At 38.0% G+C, this 23381-nt stretch overlaps 1 protein-coding gene across 50 annotated transcripts in view; it reads right to left on the bottom strand.

Moving 5' to 3' along the window:
• The window catches only part of LOC119652349 (calcium-activated potassium channel slowpoke), a 260042-nt gene that overhangs the window by 58588 nt on the left and 178073 nt on the right, over window positions 1-23381 (bottom strand). For 27 of the 50 annotated variants that reach the window (XM_038056381.1, XM_038056383.1, XM_038056384.1 and 24 more), the window contains 4 exons: window positions 22071-22176; window positions 17195-17347; window positions 10757-10912; window positions 10320-10432 (listed from right to left, as the gene is read on the bottom strand). In XM_038056381.1, coding sequence (XP_037912309.1) covers window positions 10320-10432; window positions 10757-10912; window positions 17195-17347; window positions 22071-22176 — 528 coding nt within the window. Of the gene's footprint in view, window positions 1-1949; window positions 2063-10319; window positions 10433-10756; window positions 10913-17194; window positions 17348-22070; window positions 22177-23381 lie in introns of all 50 variants that reach the window. The other 23 variants (XM_038056429.1, XM_038056430.1, XM_038056388.1 and 20 more) reach the window with 3 other exon arrangements.

Genomic DNA, 23381 nt, shown 5'->3' with positions numbered 1-23381 from the left:
ATGCAAATATATATCTCCAGAAACAGCTCACACTTCACGGTAAATAGTTGAATTACGCGCGTCCCTTAGAGAAACAACTATTTGTGAGAAGATTTTTCATTCAAATTTACATTATAGGTATCCTTTCATGACAAGCAAGACTAGCAACAGAATCGCCAAGATCAGCAGCATCATCCAAAAGGATTAGAATTCGCCTGATATCAAGGGATTAACCAGATTTCAATTTAGTTCTTTGATTCTGGTATTTATGATATTTGTTGTTCTTCTAGCTTATCTAGTCTTGCGAATTCCTGCTGCTGCAATGCCAGATTCCAGAGTCTTGTCTTTTTCTTCTTTTTCTTTAGCCTTTGTCCCATTCACAAGCAAGGTAGGGGTGTCGTCGTTGTTTCGGCCGGCCTTTTGGTCGCTTACCGTCGACTTCGATGTTCAGACCAACCTTAGGGAGTGAATACTCCTTAGCGGGAATTACGTGACTATACCATCGAACAAGCCTCTCTCGCAAATTTTTCACAGAATTATCAGTTGTGATCATTATAAACTTAAACTTACCAATAAAATGAAATAGACAAACATTAACTCATGGAAGAGGAAGAAAATACAATAAAATTCATTCAATATCCTTCCATACAAAATATTGATTAGATGGGTTCCATAAATGTGTACAGTGGTACACTTTTTGTTAGCGTGGAACACCCAGGCTGCTTCATTCCAAAGGTCCATGACGTGGTTCTTGCTAAGTGTTGAACAAAATACGGCTTAGCCAAAGAGACCATGGCTAGGATTTTCTGAATTTTAATTGAAATTATTCGCAAGGATTGTAGTTAATTATTGGATTCTACTGATTCACAACGATGACGTACCAGCTCACTCACCTGGAACCTTTCATATTTTTTCATCATTGAGAAATAGCACACAAATGAGGGGATGATCGCCAAAACAGAAGCGAATGAAAATATTACTATATTTTTCGGAGGGTGTGAAAAAGTAATATGGGTATAAGAAATAGTACATATCCACAAATTTAGATTACTTTGAAAAATAAACTATAAAATTGAGAAAAATTGCGCTTTTATATCTGATATCAGGACTTGTTGATCCTTCCTCAACATGACAGATGCAAGTTTCTGCAACTCGCAAATTGGATGACTCGCTCGCATCTTAACAAGATTAGTGGAGGGGGATTTTCGCGACAAGATTGAAAATAATTGCGCCCGGTAAACGCAACTTGCTTGCCACATTAGTTGCCACTACCTTTTGAAGAAACATAGCTTCGATTGTGCAAGCAATTGGCATGTAGCACAGTTACAATACCCAAATGCTCTTGGCGAATGAAAATTAGTCTAGCTTATCTCTAATACTCTAAGTTGGGGATATCCCTTGAAAATATCTAATTCGTATTGAACATGTTATCATTCCAAAACAAACTTAACCAAAACACAAAAATCAAATACTTTTATCAAATGAGTGACACAAAAATTTTAAAAATTTTATCATTCCCATTCTAATGGAGGGCGGTATATGTTGTGTGAGTGTTTTGGATGGAGAATATATCGCTTGGAGTGACAATTTAAAAAAACGGAAATGGGAGATTCCCGTTGTGTTTTTCCTATCGATTCTCATTGTTGACCCAAGCCAAGCATACAATTATCCTTTGGCAATTAACAGGTTTTCTAACGGTGTGATGCAAGTGTGTGTGTTTCAAATGCAAGAATTTTCAAACAAATACGCAAACGATTAAAAACACAATAACAGTTATAGTTGTTAATTTTTCAACATTTCGATATCAGCAATCCTTCCATTCTTCGAATTAACTAAAAACATTTCATAAAAGTGTTGCATTTTGCTAAATTTCAATTTCTTTAACGTTTTACTCATGAATGCTCGTTTAGATTTCAATGGTTTTTTAAAAGAAAAATTAGTTGGTTAATATTAATTTTAGTGGGTCTTACTCGCTTGCTTGCGGGAATGTCATGCCGGTAAATGAAGGTGAAAGGGTTTCAGTGTACATCTCACATCCTGTACCCTGAAGATAGTCGTTTTGCCAAACTTGTGTATCTGGTGACTGTAACAAATTTTAAATCAAAATGACGAAACAAACTGTTTTTGTATTTTTGTCTAAATCCCAAATGAAAATGGATATGATTATATTAGTTGGCAATAATTATATTATACAATTTTAAAACACGGTTGTTGGCATTCTTATTGTTTCTAACTGAGCAGATACTGCATATCCTATGGTTCCCTACTATTGTTAAAATATTCGTACAGTCAAGTCTTACTTCTAAAAACTAGCTTCAAATTTGTCAAGAATCCCTAATTTAACAATTTTATAATTCAGGACCTTTTACAGTCCACCCGCTCTCCTGAAATCGTTCAGTGAAAAGGAATTAAAAATAAACTAAAGGATAACTGTATAGTGAAGAAAGTGGAAATCAAATTACTAGAAGGAAAATTGGTAAAATGAAAAATTTCCGGAACTCAAAGTAATTAAAAATGCGATATAACAGTATTATATACACAACACTTCGAAATCAAATTGTCTTGGAATTTTATAAATTGTATGTAAAATGCTTTTATTTTCCTTGAAAAAATAATCGAGAATTGAACTAAAATAATACCACACTTACAACATCGATAAGCTCAGAAGGATATTATATACGTTGCTCTTAACTTCAACTAATAATAGAGCAATAAGCCAGCGGTAATTTTTTAAAATGTAATTGTTTCAGTTTTTATATAAAATGGCGTTATTTTGGTGATGAGACATGAAGGAAAAATGAAAATCATGTAAATTTTGCTTGTGAGCGTTCCACATTCGGCGTTTTCTTCCTAGCTGTATTCAAATAATTCATCTGGTCGGGTATAATAGAGAAACATATCCTTCTTTAACTTTCGGGCTTCAACTAAAGCAAACCTGCTAGAAATACTGTAAGCTTCAAAAACTACTAATCAAGAACTTTCATTTGGTATACCACCCTCGTCAAGGCTATGTTCGGGAAGAGAAAAGCTTAAGCCCCTCTTTGTATGTAAAAGAGCCCCTTAAACTCAGCGTTCTCCACTAAATTTCGTGTCAACCTATGGATATTGTCCGAATGATTTGCCTTTGCAAGATAAGCAGATGACAGTATGCACAAGTGGCAGGATCGTGACCTATACTGTAGTCTACATTGCCGCAAAATTTTTTGATTCTAGGGTGAACTTAAGGGGGATTTTCCTGTGAATTACTAAAAATTATAGTAATGTACTATTATTAACTTTATTTGAATAGGTATCGGCATGGAAGGTATTTCGGAGCCTAGGCACCATATAGTGGGAGCCTTCTGATTTTTTCAGATTTTTTGGTTTGGTAGTTTCTGAGAATGGGTTCGTTAAAAAAATGACCACTTTAATTTGATACCCCACATGACTATATTTGATGAAAAGAAAATTTACACCCCCCTTTTGCATGTATGGGGACCCCCCCTTAAATTCGTCATAAAAGGATGTAACTCACTATATGCATGAGCGTTCACAGTTCCCACCTTTCTACCAAATTTGGTGCCAATCGCTATAACGGTCTCCGAGAAAAATGCGTGTGACGGACAGACAGACGGACAGACAGACAGACAGACGGACAGACAGTAAACCGATTTTAATAAGGTTTTGTGTTTACACAAAACCTTAAAAATGGATAGGACCACATACTCAAAGAATATAAAATTGTAAAAAGTATTGTAGTAACAAGAGCAATGCACAACTCGAAGAACTAACTAGGGAAGCGGAAATATGAGCGCGAAGAAATCGAGGCACCCAAGAAATGAGTTCCCGGAAGTTAGATTGGTCACAGCACAAGATAGATACATAAAACAGGCATACAACGCCACCGCCGAAATAGCGACCAATTACAAATAGAGAACCGAATTGTTGGGAACCGCTGAGTTCCGGACCTCACGCTTTCGGGCGAAAAGGGTCTACCAGCTAACCAGAGGAAGCCCAGATTTCAACGAGAATAGACAGCATGCACGAATCTTCCGAGTAAAGTAGACAAGTCATACACACAAAAAAACGGGTATGCGTTAGGTAGATTTTTATTCTTGAAGAATAATGTAAAGGATTATTATAAAGGAACTGGTAAACACAGCTAGCCTGTGAGCGTTTTATTCTCAATACAGTCATACAAAAAGCGGAGAGAGTAGAAAACTGCTTCAATTTTGCGGATATAATAATCGTTGGCGCAACAATCCATATTAGATCAGGGCCTTGAAGTGTGTTAGAGCATTTCATTCAAGACCGTAACGGTACACTACAGAACACTGTAGGAGGCAATGTGGTCAGCATTGCGCTCGCCCGAGATTATTACCCTGATTTGACTCAGGTACTCATTCACAGCTGAGTCGACTGGCATCCGACGTCAAGTCACGATACAAATCCCACTGCCACCAGCGAGATTTGAACCGCGGCCTTCCGTATGACAACCCAGTGCTCTAACCACTGAGCTATCCGGACACCCCGGATATGCTAAGCTGAAAATGGGGCTATCAGTACCATAAAAAGTGACTGAGCTCAATCGAACTTGACTTAGCAGAACCATAATGGAGACGCTTTTGACCACTAACAGCAGAAAATGGAAATCCAAGCATAGTCACATTGAAAAGCAGGGGCTGTTTAGTTGCTCTATATTTCACGAAGGAGTAGAGGAAGACATGTTACGCTGTTAGGCTGGAAATAATAACACTTCGCTATTCTAGATGATGCCCTACATCGGACGCCAGAGATACAACCACAGATTATACATAGTCGGAGTTGAATTAAGTGTCGCCGGTCTGATAGGAAAACAGTATCACATGAAAACAATCAGAGCAAGGTCAAAAAGGCTTCCCAACTAATGATGTTAGGTGCACGCAGCACTTTCAATACAATTTAAAGCTAGGTAGTGTGGATTATTGCAAAAATAGTCGGTGAATCACCTGGTAAGTCAGGCAAATTATCTGTACGAGAGCAAAAGGTGTGGAAAACCAAACGACGGAAAGACAACATGAAAAAAACGGAAACAGTGGTAAAATAATTCTTAAAGGAGCCGCCAAACTCGAAAACAAATTCCCGCTGCAGAGAAATGGATTCGAGAACAACACGCTGGTAGGTAACATTTCTAAGTGGGGTAATTAGGATTTTAAGTAGTGCAGCTGGTTCTTTGAAGTGGTGTGACCCAGTCTTCAGCGTCCAAAGATTGTGAAACTCACTTCAATGTACACATATACATCCGAACTTCAATGGTTCATGACCTTTTCCTCAAACACCTCGATTACACTGTTGATATCTTATTGTTCTCTCACCGGGTCATGGGTGTTGGCCACACAGTGGACAGTAGAACCTTATTGAAGGCTCCAACAAAAATGAGGTTATTAGTCTAACAGGCCATCGCCCTGTTCTTATCTGCATTAAAGGACAGAACATCGTGGGTGTCGATCAATGTATGTACCTTTGTAGTGTTGTTTTTGCCGATGAAGGCATCGAGCTTGATAGCACTAGCAAATAGAGATACCGCAATATCAACATCAAGTTGTGGTCGTTTCGCGCGAATACTTTCTCTATTATATGGGAGAAGTACATAGAAAGCTACCTTCACTGTTATTTAAAATCTTCAGATCTTCCTTAATATCCGTCGCCCCATGTTATCGGAAAATCTCGAACATTGGCTTACGGGCCAGTTACCGTTACATGTGTTGATTAGAGGGCGGAAATGGTAGCGGACAGGTTAGAGGTTGAGAAAGAGTTGCAACCCCGTTATTGGCGTGCCATCCAATTAAACCCATTCCCCCAGAGTGGTCGACGAGCGCCCTAGAAACAGGTGGCACAGAACAATAAAGGAGGTGTATGTAGATTTCTGGGGATATCTGCAGAGAAGCGGACTTCATCAAATCGGAAACGATGGCTCGTAAAAGCGATGGACGCTCCGTATGCTCCGTTTAGGGAATAAATATTGGTTGCCATATATTTTGTAACACAACTGCCTTCATGGGCAGACATCGTACCTCCTTTGTGGCTATAAATTGTACTTACCAAATATCCCTAAAAGACCGAATTTTTCGCCTCAGTGGAGCACTTATTATGATAATAATAATTAGCATTGTAGCGCGAATTATCACCTGAAGTCTCTGACAACGTCATCTAAGCGCAGAATGAACCAGTGTTGAGGTCAAAATTTTTAAGGTGCATATACCACCAGCGACCCAGCCGGTAAAAACGCAATATTACTCGCTTCTTGGCTAGCCAGCAATGCCTTCTACTCGGCGATTTCAAGGCTCACAATGAACTATGCCTTTCAATGTAGATAATAATTTTAGAAAAATCCTAATAATTTATTTATGCCTTCTATTCGCAGAAGGATAATATCTTCACTCATATTGACGATATATGCTCCGATAACATCTAGTTAATCAAGCTTATTGGCAACTGGTTCTCACTTTCCGTTGCAATTATTTCCCAATCATCATAGGACTAGAAAGGCCAAGAAGAAAGCAAGGCTTGAATTGTGATATTTCTAATCAAGGAACTAACCATAGAAGGCGTATATGGAGCGTGAACCCTAAGGACTGCACTTTAATAACTGGCATACTCAACATACTCAACATACAGGAAGATCCGCCACCTACTAGCTGACCAAAGGCACACTAAACTCAACACTGCAGGTATTTAGTACCAAACGACGTAGATCGTAAACCTCACGACGTCATCTTTGAAGTCTAGAAAAATAAAAGGTAGTTACGATATTAAAGTCAGGGAAAAACGGATCAGTTGAAGCTATGAAACTCACAAACTCATAATATCCTAAACCAATCCGGTCGACTTTTCAAAGACTTTCAGTAAGATCAATGAAATGCATTTTCTGAACATGAGTTATAAATGGCTTCTATAACAAATAATCTCAGAGTTTCGACACAATCATTTTACACTTAGGGGAAGAGTTATACCAACTCAATTCAACTTAGATGTTCAAATTTGGCGACCGAAAACGACGTCACCATCAAGTAAGTTCTGATCAGGACTACATCGACGAATGCAGCTCCTTCATCAATAGGAACTCGGAACTATCGTCACCTAAGTCGCAAAATACACCTTTCAGCACATGGAGTAGGAAGGTAATAGGAAGTAAAAGTGCGGTTCTTTTAACTTCAATGACACCTAAGAGATTAACAAGGCTGCAAAATCCGATCTATAATAATCCAAAATAACCTGCCTATAAAGTAGTATTCGAGAGGGTGTTATCGCAATGATTACCCTAATCGCAAACTGATGAATAAAACACGGCATTTTTTCAACATCGGACACAACACCGGGAACCTCCAAGAAGATGTGCAAAGATTTAAAAGGAAATCTCTCGACAATATATGTCATACACGTCCAATTGCTCAACTGCACAATAAAGAGTATCTGAAGTCAATTACGAGAATTTAACTAATTTCACTGATCAACAAAAACTACTCTTATCCAGCTTCATTCGGGGTGGTGAGATGAAGTGAACTCAATTCTTACCTAGCCCAAATCAATCCAAAGAACCAAAATACCTGGCGAAGAAACAATGGAGTTGAAGTTGGGGTCAGCATAACCCAAAAAAACATTATCTGTGAGAAATTGCTTTCGGAAGAAAACTGACGCAAGGCAAAACACGGAAGCAAAACGAGTATGCTCATTTATAATGCACTCTTCCTGCTTTAAGGCAATATAAACAAGTAGGGAAACCGGAAGCTGGATGCTTCAGGTGTGAAAGGTTTTGTGTATTTCTTTTGCAAAAACATGTGAGTGGACATTTGTCCCATTAGTACCTAGCATAATATATGCATATATTATGTGAGAATATCCTCTTTCGCGTGGTACTGACATTAAAAACTTTGAATTTACACAGAAGCGACAACTTTGACATATTATAACTTTGTTAATAATAGCGCGATTTCCACAAAACTTGGTAGGATCATGCTCTATGCTATGAATGGATTCTCGGATGAACTTAACTTTCGCAGTCAATTACTAAAAATTACGGTAGTATAGTATAATATTATTAACTTTATTTGAATTGATATAGATATAGGGGGGGGGGAGTTCGAAGAATAGGGCCGTGGAAGAAATGATCACTTTCGACCCCCGCACTACTGACCTGCCTTCTTTCTAAGCGCTCAACCTCTAGTGATAAATGAGACAGACACGACCGTCAACTAGTTTTAATAAGATTTGTTTTACAGAAAATAATAATGAAGAAAACTCCAGGATGTGTAAAACAAAACCAGGTTTTGTGTAAAACAAAACCTTATTTAAATCGGTTTCCTATCTGTCTGTCCGTCTGTCTGGGTTCATACATGCAAAAGGAGGTGTACTATTTTTTTTTTCATGAAATATAGTCATGTCGGGTATCAAATGAAAGGTGTCGGTTAGTACTTTCCACCAAGTTTCGTGAAAATCGCACTATTACTAACAAAATTATAAAAGGTCCAATTTAGCGCTTCTTCCTGGAGAAATGCAGACTTCTCACTTTACCTAATTCAATAGTAAATCACAAGCATCACTTATCGGAACTCTTCATTGAATAAGGATATCGGAATATTTATCGAACAACAAGCAATACGCTATCACATCTTGTGAACTTGTCATCTCATAACGTAAAGGTGGAGATTTAAGCGAATGAAGTAGTTTAGGAGGAATTGGAATTGATGGACCTCGGCGCAAAACCGGGATGTCTGGAGTTCCTTATTAACACTTTCACTGCGGGTTCGAAGCAAATTAACTTTTTCATCCGCCTAGCCAATTTTTTTGCAAATAAGCCTTTTTTAGAGTTGAAATGACATTGTTTTACATTTATTAATTATATTCGAATGGATTAAATAATTAATGAACCCTGTCGTCCGCCGCCCCAGAGAACAAACAGTATTATGCGGCCAAACCCGCAACACTTGATTTTTTTTTCAGTATCTATTATAATTCCACAACGTACAGTCACTGAACCAAGTTATTATTTAGAAATATGAAGGAAAACCTAGTCAACCCTTTTAGGAAGCGGACAAAAGGAGTTCAAAGAAAGAACGTGGTCAATTGATCCTTCTCGGAGCCTAGAGAGGACAGAACTAAACCTTTTAAAAGGCCTGCAAGGCAGGGCTTGGGTAAAGTAATTATGCCCTGGACGTCACCGTGTCGTTCGCCGCAGTGAACGTGTTAAGGGAGGCCTAGACCGGATACCGGTTGTTGCGCCGTTGATGATGATGATGAAGTAGTTTATGACGTTAAGTCCTGGATGGAGAATATTAGTCTATCGCTCGCGGAAGGTAAGACCGAAGTAGTACTTATCACTAAGCGGAAGAAGTGTTCGTACATAAAGATTAATATATCGACCAGAAGTCAAATTTAGAATTACATGTGAAATGTACCGCAAAAAAGGCAGTTAACAAAGCGCACTAATCAGTAGAATGCTATCAAAGCCGAGCTGATTACTCCTCAAGGGTGACTAACTCCATCCTAACAAAGGTAGCCACAGTTTGAGCAAATTTACTGGAAAATAAAATAAAACAGACAAAAATGGAAGATACCGAAGTGCACTGGAAATAACAACCGATGAAGTGGAATTCAAAATAGCAAGGACGTTCTTAATTGATATTTTGTGGACAGAGATAAATTCTGATGTACTAAAATAGTGAAAATAGCTGAAAAAATATGAAGCAACATTTTGGAATCTTGCTTTAGTTTCGTTTCCTGGTGGAGTTAGACCGCCGTCTCTAGGTTGTGATGAAGCAGAATGCAAATTTTCGATTGGTTTAGGTAAGGAAGGGGAAAAGTGAAATCTAAATGATGGGTTGCTACTGAGATTAAATTTTTAAACGCCATTGGAATTGCTTCACGCTCATCAAGCATCTATGATCTCTGCGTATACAAACACGCATACTTGTCAAAACATAATTTACATTATTTTCATCAGAAGTTAGTAGAGTTGCGAACAGGAGACAAAGTGCTAAATTTCGTTTGAATACAATCACGTCCAGATGCATTTGATTTCCTCCTGACTTCCTATCAATACACCAAGCATAATCCTTTAGTTGTAGCTCAATTCAGGAGAAAATCAAGCACATCCGACGCTGGAATATGTGTGGCATAACATACATATTAAATATTTTTATCTTGGAAACACTTTTTACTGTCAGGTGAAGAATTAGTTGGGTTATACACATTGTTTGAAGTTGATTTTTATACAATTGAATTGAATGAACAAAACAGAGGCAGGGGATAATGTGTCCTTCCGAAGCATCACTTTTTGGATTTCTTTCTTGTAACTTTATTGACCATTCATTTATCAAACTTACTCAGTTGCCTGAGCAAATGGCATTCCAATGAATGAAGGACTCAGTGTTTCAGTATACATTTCCATGCCAGTTCCACGTAAGTAATCATTCGTCCATATTTGCATATCTGGTGACTGAATTTGTAATTATATAATTTAAATTTAAAATTATTGTACTCTTTATTTCGATTCTGTACGTAGTTATCACTAATCGCTAGAATAGTAAGCAATATTCTTGTAAAATGAGTTAATTGGTTAGAAGTTCTGCGTTTTAGTAAATGTTATGTTATGCTCTTCTAAACTCGCTTATTATTTACTTAATTCTACCTAGACGACCTTGTGGTTTAATAAGTTTCACAAGAAAAATATCATCTATAGCTAATGAAATTAACTTTCTTTTATGATTACAATTATTGCATAGAATAGAAGTGGTAAAAGGTTGGGTTGGATTCAACTCACCGTTTTGAAAGATCGCATGGCAAATAGATTCGCCATCATGGTTGAAAAACCGGGTGCTAGACAGCTTTGTGCGATGAAACCCAATTTCAGTTCAGCTAAACAAATCACATCGTCTCCCTGCTTCCAATCCCACGAAGGAATATTTAGTAAATACGCCTGAAATGAACGAAATAATATTATATGGATAATTGGTTCTAATGACGGAGAAAAAAAAGTTTTATTGCAAATAATATAGTAAGCAAATTTGGCGTCGACAGCTCTCTTTGCTCTCAAAATGTTGGCAAAAGGTGAAATATAACCTCTTTCCGCTGGAACAGTTTTCGGATTGTAGCCCGGGCAATCTAGTTGAGGACATGGTTTCGTACTAGGAAAACTGGAGTATAGTTACCTAAATGGTAGGACGCATTCAATGTAGGCTCAAGAAGCAGAAAAGCCAACTGCGGAAGGATGTTCAACAACTCCATATATTCTCTCCTCCTTTGGAAATAACCATGGGGCACTGAAACTTTTAGCGCTAACCTTTCATTAGTATCCGCCTGGCGTCTGTTTATGTACAAGAGTGTACTTTTCACCTTTTGTTGCATTTTAATATTTAGTTTTGCTGACCGAAGAGTTTATTTGCAATTTTATGTTGCTCCTGTGCTGATGCATTGAAAATGTTGCAAAAAGCTTTTCGGGAGTCTGCTCTGTCGAAAAACCGGGCATACGAGTACTATAAAGACTTTAAAAATGGAAGTCCAATTGTTGAGGATTTGCCTTTTTCCGGACGCCCCTCCACGTAAAACAACGATGAAAACGTCAAAAAACTGAGAGAAATATTGCTTGAGAATCGTCATGCCACCTTAAGAGGAATTGCCAGTAAACTTGGTATTGCATATAGAACCACTCAGCACATTGTGGTGTATGTGTTGCATATGAGGCTTCTAACATCCCAGCTCGGCCCAAGAAATCCGAATTTCGTGTAAAGACAACATAATTTCTGTCCTTCATAAAACGCATAATTTTTGGCGATGAGACTTGGGTCCATGAGGTTGACATAAAGACAAGTCAACAATCGTCCGAGTGGTGCTTCGAAAACGGCTTCGACGAGTGAGGCCATAGCTTTGGCAGCCTACCAACGGCGCATGGACGATTGAATGAAACACTGGCACATGTTTTTTGATTCAAGTAGATGTTATTTCGAACAAAGATAAAGTCAATTTGCTGAAAATTAAGTCCCTTTTGTTTTACTTATAAAATCATGGTACCTTTGATGATACCTTGGTATTATATATTAATATTCACTGTCTTGGATTGCAGTGAATTTACATGGAAGAGACAACTTTGAACTACTATAACTATGTCAACAACAGTACAATTTCGACAAAACTTGGGGAATATCATGATTTATGCTGTCTTGCTGCACTAGACGAATTTAAGGAGTTTTATATAGATTTCACAAAAAAAACAACTACGTAATATACTATATTTATTATTTTGGGGCCAGCCTAGCTAGTTCCTTAAAGAAATGATCACTTTATAGCCCCCGAACACCCTGCTTTTTCAGCAAATTTTAAAATTTAAAGCGACTTCGGGAAGTATTAATCGAGACCTTTCATTTAATGGCGCAAGTACAAGTACGATACAACCGTTTCTGAGAAAATTACGTGGAGTAGGCAAACGGACAGATTTCTGGAAGACGTAGCCAAGAGCAGATGCGAAAATACAGACGCTTCCAAGGTCTATACTCTCGGTAGGACCATGGGTCAGGCACTAACACGGCAGTGGAGCGCCTTCAAGAAGAAAGGAAGTACTAAAGCTCTATAAACCGGTAGAAGGATATTAAGACAGAATCTCTACAGCGTAAGAAGGAGGAAGAAGAAAATGCTACTGACGAATTAGGCACACGAAAGCCTACTTGAGTGCCTGGAAAAATTTACCACTACAAAAGAGATCGCGACCAGGAAGTTTCCTATCTTCGGCTCAACGCGTAATATACACTACGAGAACTCAGACAAGTTACCAAAGCCAAATATTCCAACCGATTTCTGCAAGGAAGTATTTCAAGCTGCCCAAGATCCTGCACGCCTAGTCGTCTAGACAGCGAATCCTTTAATCACTGCAAAATATTTCTAGGAATCCATCCATCCATCTAGGACATCGATTTGGGCCTGACCGTACATCGCATGAGAGAAGTACAAAACTACGAAACATGTGACGAGAGAGGTATACGTGTTCCCTCTGTCTACCAAACGCTTTCACATAATCCATTTCGGCATAGTCGGCCCTTTGCAAGACTCACACGGTTTCAGGTATTGCCTTACAATTATCAATACGTCCACACAGTGGCTGCAAACGCCACCAGACAACCGCGTACCACCCGCACTTCAATGATATATCCGAAAGATGGCACAGGACGATAAAAACCGGTTAAGCCTGTACCCTCTTAAGTCGGATCACAGAATAATCAAAATTGAATTTAAGGGCTATTCTGGGTAAACTGCCACAATATGCATACGTTGTTTAAGTTCAATTCCACAAACAATTTTTTCAACTTTAAAAATAGTAGTCAATAATAAAACCAATTTACAAATTTATTTATTTAAGATTAAGATTGAATTAAATAGAAAACCCAATTTTTAGTATTTTGATTGTAATTTGGTGAATTATAAAATACATAGGATGGGGTTATTCATGGAATAACACATCGGACAAACGACCTCCACGACTTTGTTTTTTGATGCTCGGGTGGATATGGGCTTGTTCACGTACACCTTTGACTCAAATAACCACATAAAAAGAAATCCAAAAGTGTTACATGGCACGATCTGATGGCCAATTCACTAACCGAACCGAGAGAGTACACGACCTAGAAATATCTCATGCAGTAATTGAATTGTTTTACGGACTGTATGACATATGACACCATCTTGTTGAGACCATACATTGACCACATCAGCAGCATTCAATTTCATCACGAAGAGCTGTGTTATCAGGTTGCGATAGCGAGTATCAGTATCAGTCACTACTGGTCAAACCTATTTTTCAAAAAAGTATTGTCCAATGATGCTTCTAGTCCTCAGAGCCCCAAATGCGACAATTTTATCGATTAACAATGCTTCATCGCTTAAGATAATTTTCCTCAAAAAGCCAGCATCCACTTGTTTATGTTCAGTAATACACTCCACGAATTCTCTTCGGTGTGCGTGGCTATTAGACTTCAATTGTTATGTTAACCAATTTTTGTGAGTATCGAAATCCAGTTCTTTAGTGAGCAAACGCTGTAGAAACTTCTTGAAATTTGCTATTCTCGTCCACGACACCGAATTTATGTTCCCGGATTTTCAACAACACTCTCACGCACGGCTTCGTTATTGGCGTTCGAACGGCTTGGTTTTGGACGACGAGTATGTTTAGTAACTCCAACTGATCCAGTCTTCCTGAATTTTTCAATTAATCTCTTCACAGTTGATGGAGCCAAAATACTATTCAGGCCATATTTTGTATAAATTTTTGAATGGTGGCCACCAAAATTTATTATTTTTGAGATAATGTTCAATAATAAAGAAACGTCCATATTTTTTAGATTTTGTTGAGAACAAAATTTTATTAAAATCGGTCCACTGTCTTCAACACACACTTTTCTCAGAAACGATTGTACCGATTGATACGGAATTCGGTGGAAATGAAACAAATGCGCGGAATTACATCGTTGCGCGTCGAACTTAAGACGTAAAAGAGGAATGCAAAATTTCTTTTGACCGAATGTAGCCATGTGGGCTACTGGTGGTGGTGAAAGACCTCGATTAGTACTTTCCGTAGCAAATATTAGTTTTAACATTGGTATAAACAGAGGTCTGAAAGGGGTCAACCATTTTAAAAACTCGTTCTCAGAAACTACCCACCCATCAAATCTGAAAGAAAAACATGGTAGTCCGTGCATATTGGATTTAGGCCTCAAAATACTCACATTTAAGATGTCTGCTCAAATAAAGTTAATAATAGTGACTAATTATATTTTGAAAATTTACTGCAAGTTCATCCTAGATCCGGAAAACTATAATAGGTTCCAACAGGAAGCATCATACTAAAAATTTTTTTTTGGAAATCCTGATTATAGTAGTAGTTGTAGTAGGTCAAATTGCCTCTTTCGCTCTAAATTACTACTCCGTAGGATATAAAATGCCAGTGCCGCATCGAATTGAATTTCGGATATTTTCAACGTATATACACTACCAACTGTATATAAGTGGAACCATCGTGTAATAGAACATTCTTACATAAAAAAGCAGCAACAACATCATTCCGCGAAGCGAACGCGACGTTGTTTTGGGGCGCACACGGGCTTCAGTCTGGATAAGGAGACCACCTTTTTGTGTCCCCCGATCTCGAGCTGGAAGAAATTTTCTGCCCGGTCGAGAACACGATATGGGCCTTCGTATGCAGTGGCTTCCGGACGGCATCCGTCCTGACCAGGACGTCCTTGGCCGCGCTGGCACGTGCGGACGAGTGTCGGATGGGAGGTGTGGCTTTAATGCGACGAAGGTTGTCCCTCAGCAGGCGTAGCAATCCCGAATCTGTAAGACCCGATTTCTTGGTGAAGACCGGATCACTTGGAAGCCTTGGGTTCTCCCCGTTCTCCCCGTATAGCTCCGCGGGGCTGGCAGCAAATTCCTCTCGGAGAGGCAAGACTTGAGTGCAGGACGGGTCGTTCTGGCTAGGGGAATCTTGTAGAGGAAATGCCAAGAGTGTAGCGTCTGCCAGTTATTGTCGGGATTTATCAAACGCACGGACAGCCTCTTCAGACCACACAATCTCTTGTGTCTTTTGTTTTGGGGCCAGACAACTATGCGTTCAAAACGGACTGGTGTTCGGCGGCCTTGGGCAGGAAACGACGATAGTAATTTAGCATGCCCAAGGACCTCCGCAACTCCTTCACGTTTTCGGACGCAGGAAGCTTGTAATTGCTTGCACCTTGTCTGGGTCGGGCTGTACTCCGTCAGGGGAAATGAAGTGGCCGTGGAATCTCACCTGTGTTTGAAGAAAATTGCATTTCTCAACGTTTAGTACTAAACCGGCCTCAAGGAGACGTTGAAAAATGCACTCGAAATGGGCTAAGTGCTCAGACTCTGAGGAAGAAGCGATCAAAACATCATCCAAATATACGAAACAGAAGTCGAGGTTTCGCAGGACCGAGTGGATGAACCTTTGAAAGGTTTGCGCCACATTGCACAATCCGAAAGTCATCCGGGTGAACTCGAAGAGTCCAAGGGTATGCATGTTGCCGTCTTTGGAATGTCTTCAGGAGCTACAGGGATTTGATGATAAGCCTTGGCTAAATCCAAGGTCGAAAAGATTCGACAATTTGCGAGGTGATGCGCAAAGTCGTGGATGTGCGGAATTGGATATCGGTCAAGAACAGTCAGTGCATTTAGCCTTCTGTAATCCCCTCAGGGGCATCATTCGCCGTTTGTCTTAGGGACCATATGCAGTGGGGAAGACCAACAGCTGTTTGGTCTGCAGATACCCTGTTGAACAAGTTGCTCAAATTCTTTCCGCGCAATTGCCAGCTTCTGGGGTGGTAGAGGACACACCTTTGAGAAGATCAGGGAACCAGTGGTGTTAATGTGGTGTTGCACATTGTACTTCACTGGTTTTAAGAGACTACATTCGGTGGTAATCTGACTGAATTTTTGTAGGAGTGCCCGAACACGAGAGTCAGTGATGTCCTCCAAAAGTACGGAAAGATTGTTATTTGGGTAAGATGCGATTTGGCCCGATGAATTAAGACTGGTTGTGGGATCTATAAGGGACTTATTCTGCAAGTCCACCAGCAACCCATGTCACAAGAAGTCTGCGGCTAAAATGGGGAAGCAGACATCCGCCAGGATGAATCGCCACGAAAACGTCCTACGCAAGCCAAGACTCACGTCCACTTGCCTGTACCCGTAGGTATTAATTCGTTTTTTCCCCTTCCGTCGGCGCAGGACGTACCTTTGCACATAGTAAAAGGGAAGTATTCTCAATATACCGTGATAGAACAGCATCCAGTTTTGTAAGCATTCGTGTAAATAGTGACTTTGAGAATTAATAAGAAATAAAAATTTCAAAAGAAACTAACGGATTTATTGCTTTATAATCGGAACGTTCAAGTCCATCGGTGTTTCCATCTAGGAAAACTTTCCAAATTCTTATGGTGACGAGAAAGAAGTAGCCTATTTATGTGTGTGTGGCTTTTTAGAATATATTATTATGAAACCATGCGAACAGAGCTATAGAAAACTAAAATTGCAGATTGAATCTTTGCAACCGAATTTAGTTATGCCGTACAGGAATTGTACTTTCGTCGGACACAAATGAAATATTTCTGATACCAAACATCTATTAGCATTTTAATGTTTAATATAATATAAATAGATGTTTCCCGCAAAAGATAAATAACAGTGGATGAAAACTTACCTTATTGTGATATTGCATTAATTGTATAATAACTCTAATGTCGTCACTGTAATTTTTTATCGAAATAACTCGCATTATATTGGCAGCATCTTCAGCGTCTGGATCTTGACAGTATTTATTTGCTAAAACTAAACAGGCGTCAGCTTCGTGTACCTAAAAGATTGCATTATCAAAACAAAGAATAAAAGGAACGAATTAGTAAAGTTATGACACAAAAACCTGTAAATGGGTGTTTAAAGCGTGTAGGATTTTGGATCTCTCAATAAAGTACCCTAACAATGACAAAAGTTATTCGTCGTATAAAGGCGTTATTCTTAAAGGCAGACAACTCAGGCAAAGATCTTGATTGATCAGAAATAGTTGGCGACATGATTTGATATACTGTAGAAAGTAATAGATACAACTTGTATTAGAAAAGCAGAAAAATAATGGAGAGAAATCGAGATAGGAGTTGGTGAAGAAAACTCCGTTGTCCGCTATTGAAACTGAATATGCAGCTTCTCCGGGGGCTGATTTTCATAAGCAAAGAATTGTTTCTTCTAACTTTTTGTAAATGATCTCATTCGAGGAATATCTCCCTTCTAATGATTAGATTATCTTATCGTTTAACACAGAAAATTCAAATAATGATGATAATGTAGAAAATAATTAAGAATAAAAAAAATTATGACTTTTAGATAGAAATTTCATAATATGGAAAACATTACTTCTTTAGCTACCGTAATGCAACATGCACACTACCGAACGAAAATATTCAACTCCATGGTAAAGTTTTCACTACTTTGTTTTAGACGTGGGATTTTGTTAGTATTCACTTAAAAGATTAAAAGAATTAAATAAAATTTTGCTTTTATCAGAGGAAGGATTTGTTAATCATATCATATTTTTCTAGGGAAGCATCTAGATTTAATTTAATATTTAAAATTGCTTAGGTCCATGCTCATACTTGTGATGCAAAACTTGCTTCAAAAATATCTAAATAATACTTCATTCCGAACGGGCAACTACTAAATTTAACTGTTAAAACACTTACCACATTTATTATTAATCCTACTTAGACTTATTTTTATAATTATCTTCTTCACTTATCTTCGAGTTTCTATTGGATTTTTACTACAATAGTAACTCGTTTGAATATTTTTGTTTTTTAAATTTAAACTTGTGCATTACAAGAGATTATTTAGCTGGTAGAGTTTGTAACGATAATTTGCAATTCAGTTGCAGCTATTATTAAGTTTAAAATATAGAGTTACGTTTTCTGAGCTATATATCTTTCAATATGCCTGTGTACAACACTTTCAAGTGCAAATTCTAATGGCTTGGATTTCCAAATGAGCTGCCCTGCCTCATAGGTACCGCCTGCTACGAATTCACCTTATCCATATTGGGTTTCGTTTTCTGAAAAGGTTTGGATCATTCCAATGTGTAAATCATATTCATTTCTAATACTGAGGGGAAAAATGTGCCAAACTAACTCAGGGTATTATCCTTCAAACGATGATGGATGGGGAGAGGAGAGATTGTTTCTTTGTTGGGACCGAAGTCTAAGTATTAACAATCAACATCTTTCTTTTAATGCAAGAGTCTCGATAAAATTGTTTTTTAACTTAATTTAACGCTCCCACGGAATTATTAGTCAAAATTATATTTTCATGAAATGATTCCTTATAAAGTGTAAAGCGCGGAGGCAACAACTAACTCCATTCATTGTAAAGCTAATCAAATTTTCAATAAATTAATATAACTCTCGATTTTGATTGAAATGTTACAACTTGGATGCATTCTAAATATAATTAATTTCGAAAAGAGGGAGACAATTCCATTCAGTCATGACTATTTTTCGCTCCTCCTAAATTAAAGACTTGTAAAATCTGACACTAAGATTACTAATCTCCGTTCAAACAACGCCTCCCCAGAAAAGTACTAATTCAGGGAGAATCACCCTCAAAGAATTTGTTTGAAACTTTGTGTTGCTAACGAAATCCCGTATGCTGATGCTTTGGAAATGTTGCAAAAAGCCCTGGGGGAACCTGCTCTGCCAAAAACTTGGGCATACGAGTGGCCGTACCGTGATAGAGGATTTGCCTTGTGTCCAACGCCAATCCACTATGAAAACCACAAAATGACCCGACTTTCATGAAGCGCATAATTACTGTTAATCATACGTGGGTCTGCTGTGAGCTTATCGCTTGCACAGTGCTAAGTGTGATGATGGTGAAACTGAAACACAGTCTTACTGAGTACATGTCCTATACTCCAGTAAGCAGTGAACAGGAAACACTATACGTGACTCTACGCTGCTTTGAAAACGAGCCGAAGCACAGACGAATGGGTGGCATATGTTGATTGATCCCATTTTTAAGGAAATAAAATAAATTTGCTTGAAAATTAAGTCGTTTTTCTTCTATTTATAGATTCCCTGTGGTTTTTGATTATAAGAACCAGGCTTCATCCAAATATACTTTTTTCTGATCATTAGTCTTCGAGTTCAAATCTTTTTCCCTTTCGATAGTACAGGATAATGACCAATGTCAAGAGTAATCCCTTTATTCAGAGATTTACTCTATAATTTTCACATGAAATCAGATCCACTATCGAAAGATGGCCGACGAGTGGGTCGCCCCAACTACGCACCAAACCCCACGGCAAGCTACTTTTATTGGCTACGCTAACGACATGGTAATTGTGATAATTTGAGAATATTGACTGGACATGTGAGACATTGGTCAGAAATGGCTGGTATCACATGGGTTTGAGCGTATGGAACACAAGGCTAAGCTGTACTAGTGGACAGACCCAAGTTGAAAGAAGTCCTACAATCCAGTCATTAAAACTTCCTACCTCCGAATTTTTTGAGTCAAGGCGGATTGACATCAAAATTGGGGTGGGAGTAGAGGGTAGTACGAGGGGAGACCCATAAGTTCCGGGAATTACGCTGTGGTGGGGAGGGAGAGTGGGCGAACCTATTGTTTGACCACATGTCCGTTAGTGTTATGCCATCTGCATCAGTGTGCGAAGTTGTGTCGCTATGAGTGCATCGGTTCGCTTGTGAGATTTTTTTTAGTAAAACAACTTTTCACATTTCGGCGAAAACGTAATGGCAGAACAACGCGCGGCTGTGAAATTTTGTTTCCTGTTGGGGAGCCGCGGAAACTATCTGTTGATATTTTGGCTGGGGAGATGCAAAGATTGTACAATTGGAAAGTACGCGGTAATCACAATGCCGAAGAGCGACGACTGGAGGAAAGAACACCTACAATCAAGATGTCGCAGGAATATTAGAATAATCCTTACAAAGAAAGCAGCACAGGCTGGTTCCGAATATCCAGCTTTGGATTATGCGCACCCATGCAGATGGTCACTATCACTTGACCCAGTTTCTGGCCGGGCACAGGTTATACCGCCAGTAGAAACATCGCCTCGAGCATGACGATTTCCCTCTCTGACCTAGAATTGCAAGTGAATATGAGCTTTTAAGTGAGAAGGAACCGCTCGAACTTCTCTTGAGAAGACCCTTACAAGCGGATGCAATCCTTCTGCAAATGCTCGAATCGGAAGAAGTAAACAATGCATTTTTAAAAATTTTGAATTTAAAAATTAAGTAGGAATGAATTTTTAAAATTTTTACATTAGACGCTGCCTCTGCCTCTGCCTTGGGAGCATTGGCACGAATTAGATACATGGGAAAAAACGCCTAACGGCCAAAATTGAAATAATGTATGGTTGGAATTTGATCCATCCATCAAGTGGATGGCGGACTCAGGACTCCCTCAACAACAATTATTTCAATTTCCACTGGCTTAGGCTAAAACTTCGTGTATTAGTAAAAAAGAGGGACCAAACTTGAATTATGGAATGCCATTAGTTGCACAAAAAGCTGCATTCTCTGGGAGCTTCGAAGGTTAGAGCGCTTACGAAATAGTAGCAGGGAGAGAATAATTCTGACACTCTCAAATCGGAGTCGTTTGCCTCTTATTGTTGCCTCTGCAGAAAGAAAACATAAAAACTCTAGTAGAGCCTTTATATGGGACCCCACGACAAAAAATACCGAATGGGAAAAATCAGGGTGGTATAAGTACGTTTTCTTATTTCGGTTTATTTAATTTCGTTTGTTTTTTATATCAAAGAAATGGAAGGATGATTTCTACAGCAATGTGACGAAACTAATTAGCTCTATTGAAGGCATCAGAAACACTTCATATGAATATACATACATATATACACCTAAATCATGTTCCCTAAAGATTTCAGTTTCAAAATGTGTAATACGCTATCCTCATAATGTTCGAAATAATGTACTCAAATTTGCTTATAATAGATAACTTTCCATTTTCTCCACATTGTGATTAACGGTTACGTGACAAAATGAAATCATAAAACCAAATGCAATGAATATACACATCAAAAATTACGTTTTGGTGTTTTGTTTGAATAATGCAAACCAACCATGGTATCTAGATGTCAAAACAAAACATTGAAATTAAATCAAATACAATAAGACTCGAAACATTCTAAACTGAAACTTTGCTGGCGATTGTTTCGACTCAAGACTGTTCAAAGGACGGTAGTGGAAGTTTAGTTCAGGAAGTTTAGAATCTTATTTGTATTCAATTCAACACACTTAGTTCCAAACGAAGCCTTCAAAACTCACACCGAAAATAATAATCAGTTTCGTGATAAGTATGTTCCTTGCATATCTATGAAATGATTAAAATCCAACTTAACAGTTAAAATATTATTAATATTATTATTGTCGTTAAAAATCATCAAAACTTATGAGGAAATGTTTTGAAAAATTAACATATTATTCGTTTAAATAAGAAAACAAAAACTAAAGAACAGAACTAACACAGTGACAGTACGGCATTTTGTTTACCTTAACCCTCTGCAGATCGATTGGATTCATTATTGTTCCCTGGAAGAACTCCACTGTTGTGAAATGTCGTTTGAATAGACCCTCTAATTCCAAATCAGGCGGTTTTCTAAGCAGCAGTAGTAGTAATTGAATTTTAAACTTTTTGTCTTTAAAAATTCAAATGTTTTCTCTTACACTTATTTTATCTTGGGTAGTTAGTTGATGATTTTCTTACTCACTAACCAACATTTTGTACAAATATCACAAATACAAATTATGAAATGTTATAAACGCGTTAAGAATGTTCACATGTTATTTGAGCCAGAATTAGAAGAACATTTGACCAGTGCAGTTCTTTGAGTTACACTAAATATCCATGTACTTATATGCATATATTTTCAGAAGTATCTATCATAATATACATCTACGAAATAATCTAGCAAATACACCGTTTACAGACCGGAGAAACAACTTAGTTGTTTGGATAATAACAAAAGCCTAACTGTTTCATACTGACCATACAGTGTTTGGTTGCAGGAGATCCTTATGTTTGCTGAGTCCCAAAAATTGTCGGTCACGTTTTCCACTTCTCACAAGCACTCAATTTAACTCAAACTTTGTAATGTGTCATACAGTATGTAGCTAAGCGAACAAAATATTTAACTCTACTTCAACTATTATATAAATATTTTGAAAAGAGAAATTTGGCAAGAATCGGAGAAAAAGTCAATCCAAAGGTCAAAAATTTACTTCGGAAAAGGTCGTAACGTGTGGTAAATAGTCTGGATTTAGTCTCTCTGCAAGACTTTACTTTCTGCATAGTAAACCATGCATCATGGTTATGAAACTTAAGAAAATGTTATACTTTTATATATATCACTTATTCCGGGTAACCTTTATGTAACTTAATCGATGTAGCTTCGCGATTAATATTACATGTCTATATTTTCAATATAACCACATACGTTTTGAACGGTGCATTGTCTATGCAATGTGCATTGATGTGCATCCCGAGGATGAGTAACATTCAAATGATCTTAAAAACTTGAACGGCAATACACTGTATCAAAAATACATTCTCTTAAGGTTCATATAACTGTGCAATTTTATTTAAAATTTAGATACTCAGCAGCCTCAGGAAATTACTTCTATGTATCATCTACGTATCAAAAAACATTGCTGAAATTTTTCATCAAAAAGGAAGCAGCATCACAAAAAACTCACATCAAACATTTCTTTTTTTTTAAATTTGAATAATTGTAATCAAAAGCTGAATAATTTAAGACTGAATCTAATCAAAATATACGGAAGAATTCTAGAAAATCGTTGGTA

Source organism: Hermetia illucens, chromosome 3, assembly GCF_905115235.1.
Source record: "Hermetia illucens chromosome 3, iHerIll2.2.curated.20191125, whole genome shotgun sequence".
Classification (NCBI taxonomy): domain Eukaryota; kingdom Metazoa; phylum Arthropoda; class Insecta; order Diptera; family Stratiomyidae; genus Hermetia; species Hermetia illucens.
The sequence above is the reverse complement of the archived record's forward strand: the minus strand, read 5'-3'. Positions and strand labels throughout refer to the sequence as shown.